This window comes from Musca autumnalis, unplaced genomic scaffold (assembly GCF_047663935.1).
Source record: "Musca autumnalis isolate F117 unplaced genomic scaffold, ASM4766393v1 scaffold_4, whole genome shotgun sequence".
NCBI lineage: Eukaryota > Metazoa > Arthropoda > Insecta > Diptera > Muscidae > Musca > Musca autumnalis.
The window spans coordinates 20,835,513-20,858,190 of record NW_027411977.1 but is presented as its reverse complement, the minus strand read 5'-3'; the positions used below and the strand labels follow the sequence as shown (position 1 = coordinate 20,858,190).

The 22,678-nt window shown below is 39.1% G+C and overlaps 1 protein-coding gene across 1 annotated transcript in view; it reads right to left on the bottom strand.

The window, feature by feature from the left end:
• Positions 1-6,236: 6,236 nt before the first annotated feature.
• Positions 6,237-22,678, bottom strand: part of SecCl (Secretory chloride channel) — a 37,530-nt gene continuing 21,088 nt past the window's right edge. The window contains exons 2-7 of the mRNA XM_073980823.1: positions 16,399-16,526; positions 15,913-16,320; positions 15,636-15,794; positions 7,359-7,514; positions 6,918-7,285; positions 6,237-6,847 (exon numbers count right to left, since the gene is read on the bottom strand). Coding sequence (XP_073836924.1) covers positions 6,596-6,847; positions 6,918-7,285; positions 7,359-7,514; positions 15,636-15,794; positions 15,913-16,320; positions 16,399-16,526 — 1,471 coding nt within the window. The 3' untranslated portion in view covers positions 6,237-6,595. The remainder of the gene's footprint in view (positions 6,848-6,917; positions 7,286-7,358; positions 7,515-15,635; positions 15,795-15,912; positions 16,321-16,398; positions 16,527-22,678) is intronic.

The window sequence follows — 22,678 nt, the reverse complement described above, 5'->3', positions numbered from 1 at the left end:
ATTTCACAGTTTTTAATTTTGTTTTGTCAGCGTTCGCATTTTTCTTCTGTTTTTCGTTCATTTTTTCTTCATTACGAAATAATCGTTAAAAAGAAAAATCAGTTCTACAATTTTTACCAGCAGAAATTTGTCTGGTAGCCTGTAATAGAAGAGAAAGGCATATGTGCTCTATCTCCTCTCTCACTCTCTTAAAAATAGTTGCCAGTTTTACCACGTTTTGGGGTTAAGGAACGCTTTGCAATTTAAAAATGGTAACCTCAGGTAAGTAAAGGAACACAGTTAAAGAAGGTTAACCCTGTAAGAGGCTATAATCGGTATGTTCATTTACTTTTAAAAGTGGCAAAAGTAGTAAAAGTTGTGAATTGCTTTCATATCAATTGTATGCATACACATAAAGGAACACTTTTCGAGTAAAAAGTGGTAAAACTGGAATATTATTGCACGTAAAGGAACAGAGCTAATATAAACAGGCAAAAAGTCCCAATTTACATTGGGCGAGTTTACTTGCGGCAATTGTCATTTTGTAGGAGAGAGAGGTGAGGCATATGGTAACCCTTTGCCTCTCAGCACCCTCTCTCACGGCGAGTTTACTTGCGGCAATTGTCAGTTTGATGGAGAGAGAGGTGAGGTATATGGTAACCCTTTGCCTCTCAACACCCTCTCTCACCCACAAACTGACAATTGCCGCAAGTAAACTCGCCTAATGTAAATTGGGACTAATATAAGGCTCATATAGGTAGATAGATACATACCCATACGTTTTACAAATGAGGGCGCCAGTTCATCTCCCTATAATCGTCTACATCGCCAGACCTCCCGACTTCCTCACGTCTGAACGCGCACTTTCGTAAAATATGGGAAAGGTTAGGTTTGGTTTAATAATATGCAGCATTCTGATATTACAGTGACTGACTGCATCACTCGGATACCTTCGGACCATTGTATTTATCCTGGATAGGTTTAAAGATAATGATGAGATATTGAAGATGAAGAAATTTCCGGAATATTGCTGCATATGATTCCCAGCTCGTCCAATAGTTACTGCTTCACCTTGCCTGGTGGGTGGGGGTCCTCGAACGGCATGAAGACCGTGAACATTATCAAATGCCTGTTACATCCTCCTTCCATCTGTGCTGGCGTAATGTCACCCCTACTTGTCCCCGTTCGAGCTAGAGAACACAGCGTAGGTCTAAAGCCGCCAGCTTTCTGCATTTCATGAGAAACCTAATTGGTCAAATTTCAGAGATTTCACCACAGAGCTTCAGAGATCGGTCCAACTACTGTTGAAAATGCGAAGCGGAAATATCAAGACTACATCGACAAAACCACCATTCAAGCCTGTTTTAAGATTTTATAAAATAAATTATATGTTTGGACATCATTTGTTCGTAGAATCCTGGAAAAAGAAGTCGAACCCCCTTAGAATGAAACAAGGAGTTTTCCAGTGTGGAGTGATGTCTTGGGAACTGTATAATCTTTACTTTTCTTGTATTTCACCCCCTCCACATATCTTTGAGATTGTTACGTATACCGATGAATGTATGATCTTGGTGTCGTTTGTAACAGTATGTATTTGATATGTTATATGTAAGTTTTTCTGTTTAATCTGGCCCTTGGTTCTCTAGTTCTAGGAATATGGCTGCTTCGATGGCATGTAATCACAAATCTACTGGAGTTAGGTTAGGTTTAGGATGCGTAACTGCCGTGCCGGCAGCCACTCCACTCGGAGACCTTGAGGTCCATTGTGATCATCCTGACTATTGAAATGTATGTGTTGTGGAGATGATGATGATGTTTCTGTGATGCGATGAGGTGTATATGGCGATGTGTGAATGCAAATGGTGTTGATGTGTAATAGAAGTGTGATGTGTTCTTTGTTGTGGGCGAGTCTATATGATGTTACGTGACTGCAGATTATTGTGATGTGTGTTCTGAATGATGCTGTGTGCTTGAGATGATTTTGGATGCGGCTATATGGTTATGTGTGCATGCAAATGGTCTTGATGTGTAATATAAGTGTGATGTGTTCTTTGTTATGGGTTAGGCTAAATGATGTTGCGTGACTGCAGATTATGATGATGTGTGACTGATGGATATATGGTGATTTGTGCATACGGTGATGATGTTGTGAATTGTGCTGTGTGCCTGCAGATGATAATACAAGCCTAGCTAACAATTTTTTCCGAGAGCTCTGATATCAGATTTTTTCTGAATATTTTTTTAGAAATGTGGCCGATTTCTCTAATATTTTCCTAGAATTTTGACCGATTTTCTATAAGTTTATTTTAAGAATCTCTGCACATTTTCTAAAGAATCTTAAGAATCGTCATTCCGAATTCGTTCCGATTTCTAATGGATTTTCTAAGGCAATTTTTTTCGGTTGATGTCGAAGAACAAAATGACTGGTCGTAAAATTCGCATATAAATGCAACATATAATAATTCAAGCTAGTGTTGATAACTTCAACATTCTTCTGCACATTGTTCTACTGTTAATCATAAAATGATAACAACAGGCACAATCATTAGAAAGCTTGAAATTAGAATCTTCTATAAATAGCACATTAAAAGAAAATTGTCTCTGAGTGGGGTTTGTTCTGTACAGTACGACACGTGTTGTGTTAATATCAAAGGCATCAGCGTCAGAATTGTTTCCGATTTTTTTCAGAAAATCTGAACTTTTCTCCGAATTTTTCAAGAATTTCTTTCCGAATTCGGACGGATTTTCCTAAGAAAATCTAAATTTTTCATCGAATTTTCCAGAATTTTCCTCCGAATTCGGACCGAATTTTGTCAGAAAATTTAAAATTTTCTCCGAATTTTCCAAGGATTTACTTCCGAATACGGACCGAATTCGTCGCGAAACTCTAATATTTTTTTAAGAATTTCCTTAAAAAATTCTTTCCGAATTCGGTGACCACGTCCATACAACTTTCGTACCGAATTCGGTACGAATTCGGCATCAGATTCGGATATTTTTTTAGAAATTCTGTCCGAATTCGAAACGAATTGGGAAAAAATGTTATCTGGGAGGCTATTGATGATGATGTAGTGTGCTATGTGGGAGAAGATGGTGGATGAAAGATGGGAAGTGGAAAGTGATAAGACAAGAGAGAAAAATAAGAAGAATGAGTAATTGTAGAGTAGAGTAACAGATTGTTTTAAGAATAGAGAGATTAGGAAATATTTTCTAGACTGTTCTAAGCCTATACTGACCCGCCCCAGAGTCACTTTAGACTCTTGCATTAAACTACCAGGATAGTAGGGTCAATAGAGGAGAAGTAAGAGAGAGAGAGTCAATCACATGTACACCAAATAGCCCATGTCTTTTGGCCATCAGTCTAGGACATCTACATAAAAGGTGCTCGATTGTCTGCGTTTCCTCCTCATCCTCACATAACCTACAGTACTCAATGTTGTTATCATCCCACTTACATGCCATAGATCTTATTCAACAGTGGCCAGTTATGACCCCTGTAGCGATTCTGATTTCCGACTTGCAAAGTGAGAGAAGGGACGCAGTTCTACTCCCTGAGATTGCCGGCCAGATTGACTTCGATACCTTGCAAACAGGCGCGTCTTGCCAAATTCTTACGGTTTTCTCTGCATAAAACTGGCAGAGTTTGCCGAGGAAGTCGCAGAGCGGTGGCTTGACATAGTCCTCCACCATAAGGTCAGAGGACTGGGAGCCTCGCCTTGCTAACTCATCAACAATCTCGTTCCCTTGAGCATTGCAGTGCCCTGGAACCAAACAAAGGTTGACGCTTACATTACAAGTTTTTAAGATGGACCTACAATTTTGAATGATCCTAGATTTAATAGTATAAGATCCTAGCGCCTTGAGGGCAGCCTGGCTATCTACATAGACTGTAACTGTCCTGCCTCCGTGGTCCGTCAATCCTACTACTAATTCTAAGGCCTTCAATACTGCAAAGACTTCCGCCTGAAAAACACTGCAATTGATATTCAGCTTGAACGAGCGTTTAATGTTTAGCGCTTCGCAGTACACCCCCGCTCCAGTACCTTCATTCATCTTTGAACCATCAGTGCAGATGGAAAGGCTATCTGGTAGTGGTCTGCCATGCTCCCATTCACTTCTATCAGGGATAATTACCTTCGCTGCTTCGAAATCCAGTGAAGGCGAGATATAGTCGGTTACACTCCCCCCGTCTCTTAGTCCGATTTGACTGCTTACCTGTTGTAGAATGCTATCATGTCCAGACCCTGAAGAGCGCCACAGGTTAAGCTCATTGAGCCTCAAGACACTACGGGATGCTTGGTACTGAACAAGAATATCCAGAAGCTGGATGTTCAGTACTGCATTCAGTGCTGCCTGAGGGATGCTCCTCACTGCACCTGTACTAAGAATTGAAGCAGATCTTTGCACAGTAGCTAACCTAGACAAATTGGGCTAGCTGTTCATGGCCTGCCACCAAACAAGACATCCATAGGTCGAAATGGGACAGACCACTGTGACAAACAACCAGTGGTCTCAAACCCCAACTCTTACCTAGGGAGTTCTTACAGGAGTAGAGTGCAACTAGACCCCTCTTAGTGCGCTCCTCTGTGTTCCTTTTCCATCTGAGACGATGGTCAAAATTCACTCCCAGGTACTTCGCCTCAGTAGAGAGATTTAGCAGCACTCCAATAAATCTACTGGAGTTAGTTGAGTTGGTTTGGCAGTCCTGTTCAAAAGGTGCCGTGTTGTGCCGGCCTGTGCCACATGCTGGCCAGTTGTTTTGCATAGTGTCATCAATTCTAGCCATATACATATGAATTCAGACGGCTGCACCATCCCGAGCGTAGTTCAGTCAAAACTACCTCTGGTTGCAGCCGACGCTCCTCAACTGTGTTTGATGCAGGATGTTCTCCGAGGACCGCATTTTTATGGCATCTGCGACTGCATCCGTGTGAATGCTATTTAAACCTGCTTTATAGACTTCTTGATCTAGGGATTCTCTCTTGCAACGCTTCTAAATCATGAAGATCCCAGGTGGGGAGGTTGGCACCCGAACAAGTACTACAACGAGAGCATGTCAATGTTTTGCTGTTCTGGAAGAACCTTTGTCTCCTCATACAGATAGTCCATTGAAGACATGAGGAGACACCATGTTGTAGTTCTCAGGGCGGTTTGAATATTTGTCCATCACGTTGCACTTACATATATTGGCGGACCACGCCACATAGCTTACTACACCATTTTCACATGTAATTCGAAGAATTTCAGTTGTAATTTGATTATTTCATTTGAAATTCGAAACATTTCACTTGTAATTTGAGAATTCCAATTGAATTTCGAATTATTTCATTTGTAATTTGAGAATTTCATTTGAAATTCGATTTAATTCATTTGTAATTTGAATTTTTTCATTTTAAATTCGAATTATTGCATTTAAAATTCGAATTTTTCCATTTGTAATTTGAATTTTTCTATTTGTAAATCGAAGTTTTTCATTTGGAGTTTCAAATGAAAAAAATTCAACTTACAAATGGAAAAATTCGAATTACAAATGAAATAATTCGAATTACAAATGAAACAATTCAAATTACAAATGAAATAATTCGAATATCAAATGGAATTCTCAAATTACAAATGAAATAATTCGAATTACAGCTGAAATTATTCGAATTACATGTGAAAATGGTGTAGGGACCGACCTATGGCGTTAACAAGGTTTCTTTATCTGCACCCATAGCTGTGGCATGCGCGGACGGCATGAACATGTTGGCGAATGTGACCCCTAGCATTTTGGGGGTCGTTTGTGGTCAGAATTCATTATGTGGTGAACATAGTCGTAAGTCTACATATGATTTATCCACTTGTACCGCTTATGTTCACCGGCCTACCTGTTAACTTTCAGTGTCCACTCCCTGAGTCTGGGGTCACTGACGTTGGCATGACGAAGCTCATCACGCTCATTTGCTAATCTAGTCGCCTCTGCTTGTAAGTCCTTTCGTTGATGACTGTTGTCAAAGGTTAAACACCTTTTTAATCAATTATAAAGAATTCTTTCCCTCGAGGAATATTCAAATATTAGCCATTAAATCTGTTTACACACAGAAATGGCGGAGATGAGAATCCCGTTGAAGTGTCACTGTTCAAGTCGACGGTAGAACAATCTTTTTTGGGTCTATGCGCCAAATAAATGCGACCTTCAAGAATTCATGACCATAACCTCTTTTGTAATATCAAAATAAGTCCAAATGCCATCAATATGATTCAAAATTTTCTCAAGATTTAAAATTCTCAATTAAAATAATTCTTTTTATTACAACATGTTTTTCACTTCTATAACTAAATTAACCTATTTAAGGCAGAATGTAGAAAATTGTCAACTTTAAAGCGGGGCTTATTTTGTTTGTTTGCCAATTAAAAAATAAAAGAAATATACAAATTGAGATGAGATAACAATAATATACACATGCTTACATGAACTAGGCTTGTTTGTATGTATGTAGGTATGTATCTATGTATAGGGACTAATATAATCGAGATATAAAAACAACAATAAAATACTTAATTCATAAACAGGGCTTAGTCGTTTCTTAAAAAGAAAAGAAAAAACAAAACAAATGGCAGGCCGTGGCAAACCATTTTAGAAACAATAAACAAAGGTCCAATACAGGCAATTGAAACCGAGGAACATCAAGGGGAATAGGAAACGCGATCTTCGATCTATCCACATGGCAATTTCCTGTGGTGTCATGGTGGTAAAGGTGGTATTTTCACCAGTCTTATTGTCTTTATTGTTGTCATCCATGTTGATGACATGGCCTCCCGACATACTATTTGGATTACTGGTAATGGATACTGTGTCTGCAGATTGGGTTGTTATGATGGGTAGATTCTAAAAAAAGGAAAGAGAAATATAAGTTAATAAATCTTTGTAATTATAGTAAATGTTAGCAAATACTTACATGTACTGTCAAATAGTTATTGTAACCAGGATTAACATTGCCATTCATAACACTCTCCGTACTGGACACAATATTATCTAAACTGGAACATGATCTGGTACGTGATTGATTATTCAAACCCAATTCTCTGCGGGCTGGCCGTGGTGTTAATGTTGACTTAATAATATATTTACTGTTGACTTTTTTCAGTTCAATATTTTCCTTGCGCCTCCAAATGGTATTGACAAAGGCAAACTCCACCAAACTACCGAATATAAAGAAGGTACAACCCAAAAACCAAACTTCAGATACCTTAATGTAACTGACTTTGGGCAAGGTTTTACTCTGGGATGATGACAGTGTGATAAATGATAACATGGTACTGGTGCCTGGAAAACAAAAGAGATATGAAGTTAATAATTATTATACTACTAAAAAATGTTTGTTTTTAAACTCTCTTACCCAACATAATGCGAGGTGGTGAAGCGTCAGCCTGCAGCCAAAATGATACCCATGATATGGCCACAATCATCATTGATGGCAAGAAATAATCCATTAAATAGAAACCAATTTCACGATTCAAGTGCACGGTAAAACTCAAGGAACTGTAGTTGCCATCTGAAAGGATACAAAGGATTGCAAATTAAAGGTTAAAGTTAACTTATGAAACAAATTCTTTAAAGTGAGAGATATAAACATAAATCCTGAAAAAAAGCATGGAAGAGACATGGAAATGGTTTAAGGACACGGCGAGAGATATATGCGAAGAGAATTTAGGATTCAAAAGAAGAAACCAATATCTCCTGCGATGGTGTCGATGAAAGGAAGTTTATAAAGCTTGAAATACTCAATATTTAGAAGCTTCCTTTCTGTCAGAAAGGAAGAAATTTTTAAAACGTTTGAGAGTTATCTTTCACACTAGCCATTTTGGAATATGCCGGGAAGCACATTATCTCAGGAAGTATGGACTTACTCTGCAAAAATTTGCAAAATTTGGTTCGAATCGGTTGATCCGTTTGAAAGAGCCTGACAGACGGACGGACATGGCTTTAGCCTAAAGGCTGAGGGTATAAAAATGGGCATACCGCTTTTTTAACCGATGTCTTGCGAAGCTTCCGTCATGGTATTCCACTTTAATGCAGAAGAAATAAGTGGCAAAATTAACCAATACGTTGTTGTTGTTGTTGTTGTAGCAGAATATAATGCTGGCTTGGCAGCCGCTGGCCGAAAAACTTTTGGTTTCGGGTCAATCCGGTACGTAAGAACCCGCTGCCGTGGGATTGACCAATACGTCGTGGTCAGCACCTCTGACTTCATGTAGAATAAAAAGCTAATTTATCGCGGTGTTAATCTAATCTTTACATCCTGAACCGTTGAATTAAGAACACAACTGGAGATCAGAGTCTAAGGTAGGACCATCCCAACCATCCAACAACCCAATAACATAGGTGTTGTGTCACGAGTCACGCAGCAAACACAAAAGGAAAATTTCAATCACAAAAGGAGGTCCTTGAAGCTCTTATGCAAACCTCGTGGGGCAAAGATAAGGAAACACTCATAGCCACGTACAAAGCCATTATTCGTTCAGTGTTAAGCTATGCTGCCCCTTCTGGACATCCTTTCTGAGTGACATCCAATGGCGTAAAGTGCACGTGACTCAAAATAGTTGCATTCGGATTGCTACCGGATGCGTTCAGATGTGGAATGTGGATCATATAAATGTGGAGACAATGTTCCAGCAGTATCCAGCATACTGTTTTGCTTGACAGACCGTTCCTCTTGACTTGTCATATCATTCCAATCATCACATAGTGGTGAAGGATCTATCTTCACTGCACATTCACAAGAATATCAGAATCTTCTGTCCGGACATCCAAGGCGTGACTAAAACTGGCCTTTCCGTGAGTATCGCAGTCGCACGGTACATGACGTCGTCAACGTGTACTGCCTTGACAGTGTTTTTAGAGTACCGATAGTGAAATAACACCTCCAAGATCAACATTCCTGGTCCCAATTCATGAAAATGCATCATTTTTGCAATTTAGTTGCAATGGAGTCCGAGGTAAGATCGAGGAAATATGGATTTTATGAGTCGGAAGAATATCATGGTCGCGACGGTGCAGGAAACCAAGATCAATAACAATCGGAGCTTACAGCGTTGTGATGGTTACAATGTACTGCGGAAGGATCGCTCTAGAAGTGAAGAAGTTAGATTAGCTTTCCTATTGCACCAGTCTGTTCAATGTAGACCTATTTCGCTTGAGCCTGGATATAATGACCCGTTTATGGAATGCATGGGGATAGTGGTCAGATGTGGAACTGCCAAGGTAGAATTGCTTAAAGTATAAATTCCACGGACACATAACTGTTCTTCAGGTATAGGCCCAACATTAGCCCGTTTTTTGGGAAGGTCATAATCGACTGGTCTTGGGGGACGTTAATGCTCATCATGTTGTGGCATTCGATACTCTAAAATGACCACAGATGTATAGTGCTGGCTGAGTAGATTAATAGCCGACTATCCGATGTTTCTCTTAGGTCAGAGCATGTCCCTATAATTGTCTACATCAATAGACCTACATCAATAGACGATGTACTTTCATCAATCATGGAAAAGCTAGTTGGACTAGTTTCAGAGAGTTCACTAATCACCGCTTCAGAGACCTGCCCAACCCTTCCGATGTTCTTGTAGCAAAAAGGACTTTCCATCACAGCTGCAACCGCTCGCTTGCTGGTCGTATACCCGAAGTGAGACCAAATTTTCCATAAGAGGCGACGAAATTAGCAAATGAGCGTGATAAGCTTCGTCGTGCCAAACCAAGTGACCCCATAGTCAGGGAGCTGTCACTGGAAATTAACAGGTTGGTGAACGTTAGCGTGGCTATATCATCCGAAGAGTTGCAACATTGGGCCGCGGAAAATGAATTGTGAGCAACGTTTGAGTCACTCTCGAACCCTTGAAAGAAAGACAGGTAGAACCTCAATCACGTTTGGTGACGTTACGCTGACTGATCCTAAGAGTCAATCGACAGTTTGTCGAGCACCCTGGGAGTGACAGGGGGAAGAGTACTACGTCGCATAAGATCTCTTCCCAAGTTTGAAACGTTGGTTAATAAATTATTTGTGTGGGCGCATGTTGTACGTGGAATTCAGGAACAAGAAGTACAAGCCCCGTGTAGTGAAACAGGGAGTACCTCAATGTTTGGTCCTACCTATAGAACTATTTAACCCATACTTCGTATCTTCTCTGATGTTATTTGTACCTTCTCTGAATTCCTATTTGACAGATCTTACCACATTTCCCACGCGAGGAATATGCATAAGGCATAGCTGAGAACAGAGTTGAATGTCATGATCAATGGTAGCAGAATTCCGACCACAAACTACCCCAAAAATTCTAGGGGTCACATTGTGCAGCGTGTTTACGTCGACAAGCTGAAATGTAGGAACAAGATCCTAAAGTCCGTAGCCAACAGCACTTGGGGTGCCGATAAAGAAACCTTGACGACATCATATAACGCAATATATCTGTCTGTCTGTGGTAAGCTATGCGGCACTAGTGTAGTCGGCAAAAATAAGTGCAACGTATGGAAAATATTTAAACCTGTTAATATGGCGCTCTGAAAGCTGTAACAGGGTGCCTTCTCATGTATTCAGAGAACTATCTATTGCATACTTTCATTGCAGTACTTGCTCGGGTGTTACCTAATCACCATATGGTAGGTAAGACCCCCCCCCACCCAGACATGTCAGTAGCAATCTTTATGATCTAGAAAGAGAGGTCCAACGTTACAAGAGAGAACCACTAGATCAACATGCCGATCAAACAGTTTTAAATAGCATTTACACGGATGTCATAAACAACTATCGTATTAATGCGGAGGCGTCAGCTGCCGCGACAAACCAGAGTAGTTTCGAGATGGTGCAGTCGCCTGAATTCCTATAATGCAAAGAATCGCTGACACCGTGCAAAACATCTGCCCAGCATACGGCACAGACCCACACAACACGCTGCTGCTGCATTAAGCCTATGCTTCTACTTAGGTTTAAATGCTGCTACAACAACAACACGCTGCACCTTTTTCATCTGCCCTGCTAAACCTACTCAACTGACTCCAGGAGTTTCGTGGTTACAGCCAATAGAAGCAGACCCATACTACACTTGGAGATAGAGCAAGAGCAGGATTAAGGAGGAAGACGAGCATACACATATCATATGCTGTTACAACAACAACAACAAATACAAAAGAGTAAAAAAGTTAACAACTCTCTTCCTATCGGCAAGTGTTGGTTATTTTGGTCGCTAACTTAATTAGCCATGTAACACTTATCTGCGACACAACTTGTAGATATGTTTTACATGGCAAAATAACTTAGTAATGGGATTCCGTTACTCGTTAACGACTGAATTACCGACAATTATCGATAACCATAAACTTTAATTTGCTTTTAATTTCGGTAATTAACTATGTTCGACACAAAGTTTGGGAGTCGGCGATAAGGAGAATGTCCTTGTTATTGAGTTAAAGTATAATCGGTCTGTACTCTTTCATATGTGGCACCAGCATGGCATCTTATGCGTGGATTTAAAAAAAATGAGGTACCATCAGAGCCATAGGTGTGAATTTTTTAAAAATAATTTTTAATGCACCACTAGAGTCATAAGCTTGGATTTTTTAAAAATATTTTTTGAGGCACCGTCAGAGCCCTAAGTGTGGATTTTTTGAAAGTATTTAGAAGCACCATCAGAGCCATAAGCGTGGATATAAAAATAAAAATATTTTTTAAGGCACCATTATATTTTTTGAAAAGCTTGGATTTTTTAAAAATATTTTTGAGACAACATTAGAGTCACAATCAGAGCCATAAGTGTGGATTTTTTAAAAATATTTTTTGAGGCACCATCAAAGCCATAAGCTTGGATTTTTAAAAAATATTTTTGAGGCACCAGTAGAGTCACCATCAGAGCCATTAGCGTGGATTTTTTTAAAAATATTTTTGAGGCATCATTAGAGTCATAAGCTTGGATTTTTTAAAAATAATTTTAAGCACCATTAGAGTCATAATCTTGGATTTTAAAAAAAATATTTTTGAGGCACCACTAGAGTCGAAATCGTGGATTTTTTAAAAATATTTTTGAATCATCATCAAATCTATAAGCATGGATTTTTTAAAAATATTTTTGAATCGCCATCAGAATCAAAAGCGTGAATTTTTTAAAAATAATTTTTAAGGCAAAATTAGAGTCATAAGCTTGGATTTTTTTAAAATATATATTCGAATCGCCATCAGAGGCAAAAGCTTGGATTTTTTAAAAATTATTTTTAAGGCACCATTTATTTGTGTCATAAGCTTGGATTTCTTAAAAATAATTTTAATTCACCATTAGACCCATAACCGTTGATTTTTTTAAAAATATTTTTGAATCGCCGTCAGAGGCAAAAACATGGATTTTTTTAAAAATAATTTTTAAGGCAACATTAGAGTCATAAGCTTTGATTTTTTAAAAATATATTTGAATCGCCATCAGAGCCAAAAGCGTGGATCTTTTAAAAAATATTTTTAAGGCACCATTTATTTGTGTCATAAGCGTGGATTTTTTAAAAATATTTTTTAACCACCATCAGAGCCATAAGCCTGGATTTTTTAAAACTATTTTTTGAGGCACCATCAGAGTCGTCAGCTTGGTTTTTTTAAAAATATTTTTTGAGGCTCCATCAGAGCTGTAGCCGTGGATTTTTTAAAAATATTTTTTGAGGCTCCATCACAGCCGCAACCGTGGATTTTTTTTTTAAAATTTTTGAACCACCATCAGAGCCATAAGCGTGGATTTTTTTAAAAATATTTTTGAAGCACCATCAGAGCCATACATAAGCTTGGATTTTTTAAAAATATTTTTTTGAGGCTCCATCAGAGCCGTAACCGTGGATTTTATACCCTCCACCATAGGATGGGGGTATACTAAGTTTGTCACTACGTTTGTAACTACTCGAAATAATCATTGTAGACCCCACAAACTATATATATTCTTGATCAGATTGCAATTCTACATCCATGTAGACATGTCCGTCCGTCTGTCCGTCTGTGAAAATCACTCTAGCGTCCGAACGGATTGACGTAGGTGGATGAAATTTTGGGAAAATCTATTATATGTACGTAGGACTTTTGGTATTGAAAGCGGGGTATGTAGGTCTACGCTTTCGTATAGCCCCCATACAAAATGACGCGTGACGCGTCGTCGTTTTAAGGAATTTTTAAGATATTTGTCCCATTTTACTACCGAATTGGTTATAATTTGGTATTTTGTGTCTCCAGAGGCCAAAAAAACATTCCTACCAAAGTTGGTTCATATAGGTCCACGTTTTGGTATTACCCCCATATAACGCCCCATATAAAGTACGCGTCATTATACCCTACACCACTATGTGGGGAGGGTATTATAAGTTGGTTTTGGCCAAAAAGTTTGTAACGCATCGAAATAATGGTCGTAGACCCATACTTATATATATCAAAATGAATGTCTCGACGAGCTGAGTCGATCTGGCTATGTGTGTCCGTCCGTCAGTCCGTCCGTCCGTCTGTCCGTCTGTCCATCTAAACCTTGTAATCACGCTACAGGTCGCAATTTTGATCGGATCGTCACGAAATTTTGGATGTTGATGGGGGTTCCGGAGGGGAAGAAGCCTATTGATTTTGGTGACGGTCGGATAATATTTAAAGGTCGGAATGGGCAAAAAACTTATGTGGATAAAAAGACAACGTTTTTTCCAAAGCCAATATCTCAGCTTCTATATGGGGTATACCAAAAGCAAAACCTGACAATGAAAGCAGAAAATATCACCTTTCTAATGATGTAAAGTAGGTGCTCGTACGTGATCAAACAACGAAGATATCGCAATAGTAGCAAATAAAACCCCAATTTTTATTTTTGCGATTTTAATTATATTGACAAATATCACAGCTTTGGTTGAAAATCTTCCAAAAGCTAAGATTGACTATGCAGGTAGAAGATCCCGTCTTTACAATGATGCAAACTAGGTCGGCGTAGGTAACCAAATAACGGAGATATCGCAATAGAAATCACGCTACAGGTCGCAATATTGATCGGATCGTCACGAAAATTTCAGGGTTAATGGGGGTTTCACAGATGAAGAAGCATATTATTTTGGTGATGGTCGGATAATATTTAGGGGTCGGAATGGGCAAACACTTATTTGGAGAAAAGTCAACATTTTATTTCAAAGCCAATATCTCTGTTTCTTTAAGAGGTATTTAAAAGCAAAACCTGGAAAGGAAAGTAGAAAATATCACCTTTACAATGGTGTAAAACAGGTTGTCTTAGGTGGTCAAATAGCAAAGATATGGCAATAGCCGATAATGCATTCCATTTTCCGATTTTTTTGTAATCACGCTACAGGTCGCAATTTTGATCGGATGGTCACGAAGTTTTGGGGGTTAATGGGTGTCCCAAAAAGAAAGAAGCCTATTGATTTTGATGATGGTCGGATAATATTCAGGGGTCGGAATGGGCAAACACTTATTTGGAGAAAGGTCAACGTTTTATTTCAAAGCCAATATCTCTGTTTCTTCAAGAGGTATATCAAAAGCAAAATCTGGCAAGTAGAAAATATCACCTTTACAACGATGTAAATTAGGTTGTCATAGGTGGTCAAATAGTAGAGATATCGCAATAGTCGGTAATGCATCCCATTTTCCGATTTGTTTGTAATTACGCTACAGGTAGCAATTTTAATCGGATCGTCTCAATTTTTTTGGGAGTTGATGCGGGTCCCACGTAGAAAGAAGCCTATTGATTTTGGTGATAGCCGGATAATATTTAGGGGTCGGAATGGGGAAAAACTCATTTGGAGACAAATTCAAAGTTTTATTCTTTGTGAATATATTGGCTTTTAGTAGGGGTATTCCAACGACAAAGCCTGTCAATGGAAGAAGAAAATATTACCTTTACATTGGTGTAAAGCAGGTTGGCGAAGGTGGTCAAACAAGGGAGATACCACAATAGTCGGTAATGCATCCAATTCTTCCATTTTTTGCAATCAAGCTACAAGCTCACTTTGATCGGATGGTCACGAAATTTTAGTTGCTTATGGGGGTCCCAGAGAGAAAAAGGCATATTATGCACAGGGGTAGTGGTGTAGGGTATCACATAGTCGGCCCCGTCCCGACTATAGCCTTTGCTCACTTGTTTTAATATATTTTGAATGTATTGGTCCCATTTGACAACAGAATCGGTTGTAACTTAGTATTTTGCATTTCCAGAGGCTAAGAAACATTTGTACTATAAAATGTTTATATAGGTCCACGGTTTGATATAGCCCCCATAGGACGATATCTCCCGATTTTCGGTATTTTGAAGGTTGTGGCCACATTAATCCACCGAATTGGCTGAAATTTGTGGTGGAGGATATAAAAAGTTCGGCCCGACCGAACTTAACGCTTTTCCTACTTGTTTAAAAATAATTTTGAAGCACCATCAGAGCCATAAGCTCGGATTTTTTAAAACTATTTTTGAAGCACCTTCATTGCGTCTCATATATGTAAATGTTTCTCAATTTGATACGCCATTAAAATTATTTTCCTTCCCATTTTCATTACCAATTATTATTATAAATTTTTAAATATTATCTTTACTATGCGGAACAAAATCCGTATTTCCACCCCACATTATCTTTTTTTGTTGTTGTTTTTTTCTTTTGTTTCCCCTTCTTCGATACTTACAGAAAGCCCCATGACGTAAGTGAATGTCATTCGAATTGACTATGGTCTCATTGTACCAATAACGCTGCATGTTGTATTCGGTTAGGCGCATATCGGGATCGAACGATATCGGTGTTTTATCTTCCCAGTGCAATGTCAGATCCGTTGTATTGTACATCCCTACAAAAAAGCAATCAACCGAAAAGATATAATTTTAATTAATTTTAAATAATTATCAACAGCAACAACAAAAACAAAAATAACAATAAGAAAAACAAGAAAAGTTCATTCCACCTACAACTTTCAAGAACTGTCGAACACGATTGCTCATCGAATGGGAATTTTTTGAAATTCATCCAACAATAGAGTGTTGCCTGTAAACGTGTTGAGAATATCACCTGACCCTGAGGTGATATGGAGACAAGAACATCTTTTTCATCGGTACCCAAAATATTCGATTCACGTTCATTGGCAAAGAATATGTGCGGCAGCCATAGCCGTTCACTCATCTGCTTCTGGCCCAAAATGTTTTCCTTTCGTGTGGGAGCATAATTGGAGAAGGCCAGTCGTTTATCCAAGAAACTTAACTGCAGCAGGGCATGCATTTTAAATTGTAACAAATCCGAGTTGAGATTCTGCATGTAGTAAATGTAAATTCGGGCATTTACTTTGGTCGGATAACGTTCCTTTGTTAAGGGATCATATTCTGTGGATGTGAGAAGAGAGAAGGGGGAGATATATTTTAATCTTTTCGTTTATGTTTGACACAATGTACTTTACTCACCTATGGGCCTCTCTAAACGATCATATCGACAGACATGCGTTAGCCGAGTTATTAGCTGTGATGGTTGTAAAGTTGAGGCATTTTCAAGCGGCGGGCACTCGTCTTCAACTGCAGTGGCACCCAACGCTCTGCAAAAAACATATTAAAATACATATTATAACTTATATAAATGGTGATATAATTTTTATACCATAAACGTGAATTTTTACGGAGATTTGCTAAAATACTCGTAATGAGTTAGTAGGGGTTTTAGGGGAATACGCAAAGATTTTTAAAACATATTTTCAGGGCAGCATTAGACCATAAACGTGAATTGTTTATATATTTTTAAGGCACCATCAGAGCTCTAAATGTGGATTTTTTTAAATTATTTGTTGAGGCACCATCAAACCTGTAAGCGTAAATTTTTATGGATTTTTTTGAGACACCATCTGAACCTCAGGGTCTGGTGATATTGAGACACATATAAGCGTGGATTTTGTTTGAATACTTTTTGCGGTACCATTTTGTTGTTGTTGCAGAATATGATGCAGGGTTGGCAGCCGCTGGCCGAAACACTTTAGTTTCGGATCAATCCGGTACAAAACAACCCGATGCCGTGGGATTAATTACAAATAAAAAGTTTCGAATTACAAATGAAATAATTCGAATTAAAAATAGACAAATTCGAATTAAAAATGGAATAACTCAAATTACAAAAGGAATAATTCGTATTACGAATCGAATAATTTGAATTAAAAAAAGAAATTCCATTTGTAATTCATACAATTTCAATTGTAATTTGATAATTCCATTTGTAATTCGAAGCATTTCAATTGTAATTCTAAAATTTCATTTGCAATTCGGTTTATTCCATATGTAATTCTTTACATTTCACTCGTTGAAATATTAAGATGTGTAAAGTATGGACAAAATCGGTTAGTACCTTCGTACCTTCACTTTGCATATACACTTTGTATATAAAAAGTGACAACCCATATGTAAAAAACATATTGTGTAAAGTACCCATTACGAGCGCTTAGAAGAAACATATGACCGTTGCCCTGCCCATGACATTAAAATCATTCTAGGCGATTTTAATGCCAAAATTGGAAAGGAGAATATCTTTGGGCCAACAGTCGGGAAATTCAGTCGCCACAGTGAAACATCTGACAATGGTATGAGGCTGACAGACTTTGCAGCTGCAAAAAACATGGTAGTTAGCAGTACCAGATTTAATCATCTCGATATTCATAAGGGCACCTGACTGTCTCCAGATAAAATAACAAGTAATCAAATTGACCATGTTGTGATAGATGGAAGACATTCATCGAACGTGTTGGATGTACGATCGTTCCGAGGCGCAAACATTGATTCGGACCACTACCTTGTTGCAGCAAAGGTACGTACCCGTCTAAACGTTGCAAATAAAGCACGAACAGACACAACGCGGAAGTTGGACATCGATAGGCTGCAAACACAACAGATAACTACAGCATATTCCACTCAACTAGCCCAATTGCTTAATGCGAGCTCCCCTTGTATGATAACATAGCAACACAATAGCAAAATATTGCCCACTCCAAGCAAACAGCCGCAAAATCCATCCTTGGATTCCAGAGACCTCCACAAAGGAATTCAGGGTATGACCAGGAGTGTCGGGCTGCTACCAAAGAGAAAAATGCGGCACATAGAGCTACTTTACAATCAGTAGCAACGCGTAGGGCACGAGAGAGATATCGGGAGAAAAGGAGAGAGGAGAAACATATTTTCCGCAAGAAGAAGAGAGAAATGGAAAAGCAGGAGTGTGAAAAAATCGATATGTACAGGAGCCAGAATGAAGTCCGAAAATTCTACCAAAGAGTGAAACATCAAACAGATGGCTTTGGTACAGGCACATCCTCCTGTAGAGACCAGCAAGGTAATCTGGTAACAGATACAGATAGCGTGCTCAGGATATGGAGGGAACATTTCTCCAATCTGCTGGTATCCAATAGTAGCGAAGACGATGATACCACAGATCCAATCCCAGAAGATGGTATAGAGGTAAAAACAGCAATCAACCGGCTAAAGAATAATAAAGCAGCAGGAGCCGATGGCTTACCAGCCGAGCTGTTCAAAACCGGAGGCAACACGCTGATAAGGTGTATTCATCAGCTAGTTAGCACCATCTGGAAGGAAGAACGAGTACCCGACGATTGGAACCTAAGTATCCTGTGCCCCGTCCACAAGAAGGGAGATAAGACTGTATGCTCTAACTATAGGGACATAAGCCTACTCCCTATTGCCTACAATATCGTGTCAGGGATATTGTGCGAACGACTATAGCCTATGGTCAACGAGATAATTGGACCATACGCTTTAGACCTGGCAAGTCCACCACTGACCAGATATCCTGGAGAAGACCCAAGAGAAGCAGATCGACACATATCACCTTTTTGTCGATTATAAAACAGCATTCGACAGTCCCCTCCGATCAAAGGTATTCCATGCAATGTCTGAATTTGGTATCCCTGCAAAGCTCATCCGGCTTTGTAAGATGACTTTAACTGATACTGGGTCCTCAATTAAAATTTGAAACAACCTCTCCGAACAGATCAGTACCAAAAGAGGTTTCAGACAAGGAGACAGCCTTTCGTGTGACCTATTCAACATTTTGCTGGAAAAGGTAATACGAGATGCAAATGTCAAAAGAAATGGCACAATTTACACCAATAGCCACATGTTACTTGCCTATGCTGATGATATAAACATCATGGGACGATTAGTAAAGGAAGTAACTGATACCTTTATGAAGGTCGAAGCAGAATCTGCAAAAGTGGGTCTGGTGGTAAACGGCGAAAAGACCAAATTGATGGTGTCGACGCGCAAAGCGTCCATAGAGCTCGGACCAACTGTGGAAGTTGGTACCTACAATTTTGAGGTAGTTAAAGACTTCGTCTACCTCGGCACTGCCATTAACACAACAAACAACATCAGTTGTGAAATAAGAAGAAGAATTGTATTGGCCAACAGATGCTACTATGGTTTAAGTAAGCAATTTAAAAACAAAGCCACATCTCGTCAAACAAAAATAACACTATACAAAACGCTGATACTACCCGTGCTAATGTATGGCTCCGAAGCATGGGTACTTGCGCAAGCAGATAAGGCAGTGCTTGGTGTGTTTGAGAGGAAAATTCTTCGAAAGATCTACGGGCCGATTTGCGTTGACGGTGAATATCGACGTCGTATGAACCACGAGCTATATCAGCTATACAAAGACATGAATATAGTTCAACGTATCGAGATGCAACGATTGTGTTGGCTGGGCCTTATCATAAGAATGAGCGATGATGAACCCGCTAAAAAGGCGTGTGAATACATACCACATGACGGTGCACGCAGAATCGGCAGGCCTAAGCTTCGATGGAGCATACAAGTGGATGAAGAAATGAAAAGGCGCGGTATTCCAAAACAGAGAGGAATGGATATATTTTCTTAGTTCGGTCTATGGAACAAATGTTCTTTAATGGGTCAGCTAAGTAAGTAACGCATATATGTTCGTTCGTGAATTATTTCAGTTGTCGCGTTCTGGTTCCTCTGTATCCAGACTCAAGAATTCTGCAACCTGGACTGGATGGGTCCATAAAGAATCAGAAGACGGTTGAGTGGGGTTAGCTGTACAGCTAAACAAATGCAGTGTGTCGTGTGGTCCCAATCCACATGACGGACATGTGTTGGATATCGTGGCATCAATTCGGGCCCAATGCGAATTGAGGCGGCATCGTCCGGATCTTAACTTCGAGTGAATGCTATCGAAGCCTGTTTGATAGGCTCGTTGGTCAAGAGGTTCTCTATTATACCTTTGGACCTCTCTCTCTAGGTCAGCATCAGGCAACCCATACCAACGCACATTGCCTTGATTGCCTTAGTATTGGAGACATAACGTGCTTAATAGTTATTTCGCTAAGGGGACGCATACACAAAAAACAAAAGAAACGACGTACAAGCAGTGTGGCCATTTTAGCATTTTCGCAGCTAAATTTAGCATTATTTTTTTGTATTTAGCCGCAAAATTTCCATTTAGCATTTAGCAGAGATATGTTAGTACTTTTTTATAAAAAATCTGATAAATGTTGGTTGAATTGAATAAAACAGCTCTTTTAACAGCTCAAACCAACGTAGTTTTTCGTCTTTTCTCTGATTTAAAGGAATGGAAATGTGAATAAGCAAATACAATAAAACAAGTAAAAAACGTTAAGTTTGCCGTGTCGAACTTGTTATACCCTCCACAATGAAATTTTCAGAAGTGATATGGAATAGTTAGTTTTCCTTCTTGTTACGAAAGTACCAATGTCACTATTTTAGGTGGAAAAGTTTTTTGACCACTGGCATCCCCAAATACTAATAATTCAGTCTTCTAAAACTTGAAACTACATGAAATATATGGGGGCTCTAGCACAACATGGGAATATGTACTAAATGACATCCAATTTTGCCCGAAAATGTAAAATACAAACTAAATCCGATGGTGCCCAAAAATGGGCATGTGACTGTGATTTATGGTGAAGAAGTTGCTTAACCACTTTGAACCAAAATGACACCCAAAAATAATTTAAATCAGTCGGTACCTTTTTATGGGGCCTATTCCAAAACATTGACCTATGTCTCCAATTTTTAATGGAGACGTTTTTTGACAACCCTAAATTCTAAATTACGGCTAGTTCGGTCTGAAAATGTAGCTAAAAACATAAAAGATACCCGAAATCGGTTGGTTCCGTTATATGGGGCTATTCCAAAAACATGAACCTATATCCGCATTTTTTGGTAGATAGGTTTTTTTACCACAAGGAAATATAAATACGAAACTATAACTAAATCGGTCTGAAGATGTAGCTAAAAAATATTCCAAAACGTGGACTCTGTGTCCACAACTTTAGGTGGAGAAGGTTTTTGGAACCTTAAATACCAAATCATGCCCGTTCAGCCTGAAAATGTAGCCAAAAACAGCATTATACGTGAAATCGGCCGGTACTGTTTTATAGGGGCTGTATCAAAATATGGAATGATATAGTCCACCTTCGAACTGGACCTGCCTGCAAACAAAAGACGAATCTTTCCAAAAATTCAGTGTCCTATCTCAATTTTTGTGGATGTGGATAGATCGATTAAGAATTTTACTCTTATTATGAATATAGGGTCGCAAATAATTATTTCAATGCGCTACAAACGGAAAAACAAACTTAATATACCCACTATACTATGGTGGAGGGTATATTTTATTAAAAAATAACGTTTTTAAATTTTGCATTATTTTTTAGCATTTTAATATTTATTTTAGCATTTTTTAGCATTATTTTAATGCTGATTTAGCTGCAAGACTTTTTTAAATCTGGTCACACTGCGTACAAGCCTTCTTGATTGCCTGCTCAGCTGAGACTAAATTGTTTTTTTCTCTCCACATGTTGTATACGTAAGTAAATTTACGCTCCCAAAGAGCGTGCGTGTACCCTTTGCCAGATGCTGCTCTATGTCATGAAGATCTCTCCTGGCGTACCTGGGTCGGGCAAGCCTGTCCATTAAATCGAGACTGGGATGCTCACTGCCAAAGCATTCTGACAGGTTTGAATATTCTTTCACTGTAGCGCTAACATTCGCAAACCACGCTGGCGCTGCATAGCTTACCACAGACCGGCCTATTGCATTGTAAGAGGTCGACAAGGTTTAATTGTGAGCACCCCGCCGGCCAGCGACTTTAGGACCTTGTTCCTACTTCTGATCCTATCGCAAATGGCTGTGGCTTGTGCGGACAACTTAAACATGCTATCGAATGTTTCACCCAATATTTTGGAGTTGTTAGTGGTCGGAATCAGTACACCATCGACTAATATGTTCAGTGGAAGCCTCATTTCAGCCGTCCAAGTGGTAAACAGTGTGGCAGTGGATTTAGCGGCGGATATTTTCATATTCCTCAAATGGAAGAACTGTACTAGGTCAGCTATGTTAACATTTAACCTATCACATATGTCATCGACGATAGGACCCGACGCCAAGATCGTACAATCATCCGCATACATAACGATCTCTATGCTGTCTGGGGGATGTGGAATTTCAGAGAGGTAGAGAGAGGTTAAGCAGTTCCAGAGATATCACCCCTCCCTGGGGAACTCCCTGTTTCACTCTACGGGGTTTGGAATTCTTGTCTCTGAATTCTACAAACGACTGGCGTCTGCACATATACTTGATCACCCAACATTTCAAACACGGCTGGAGAGTAGTCTTCTCTATATCCTCGAACAGCAGGGCATTGTTGACAGTA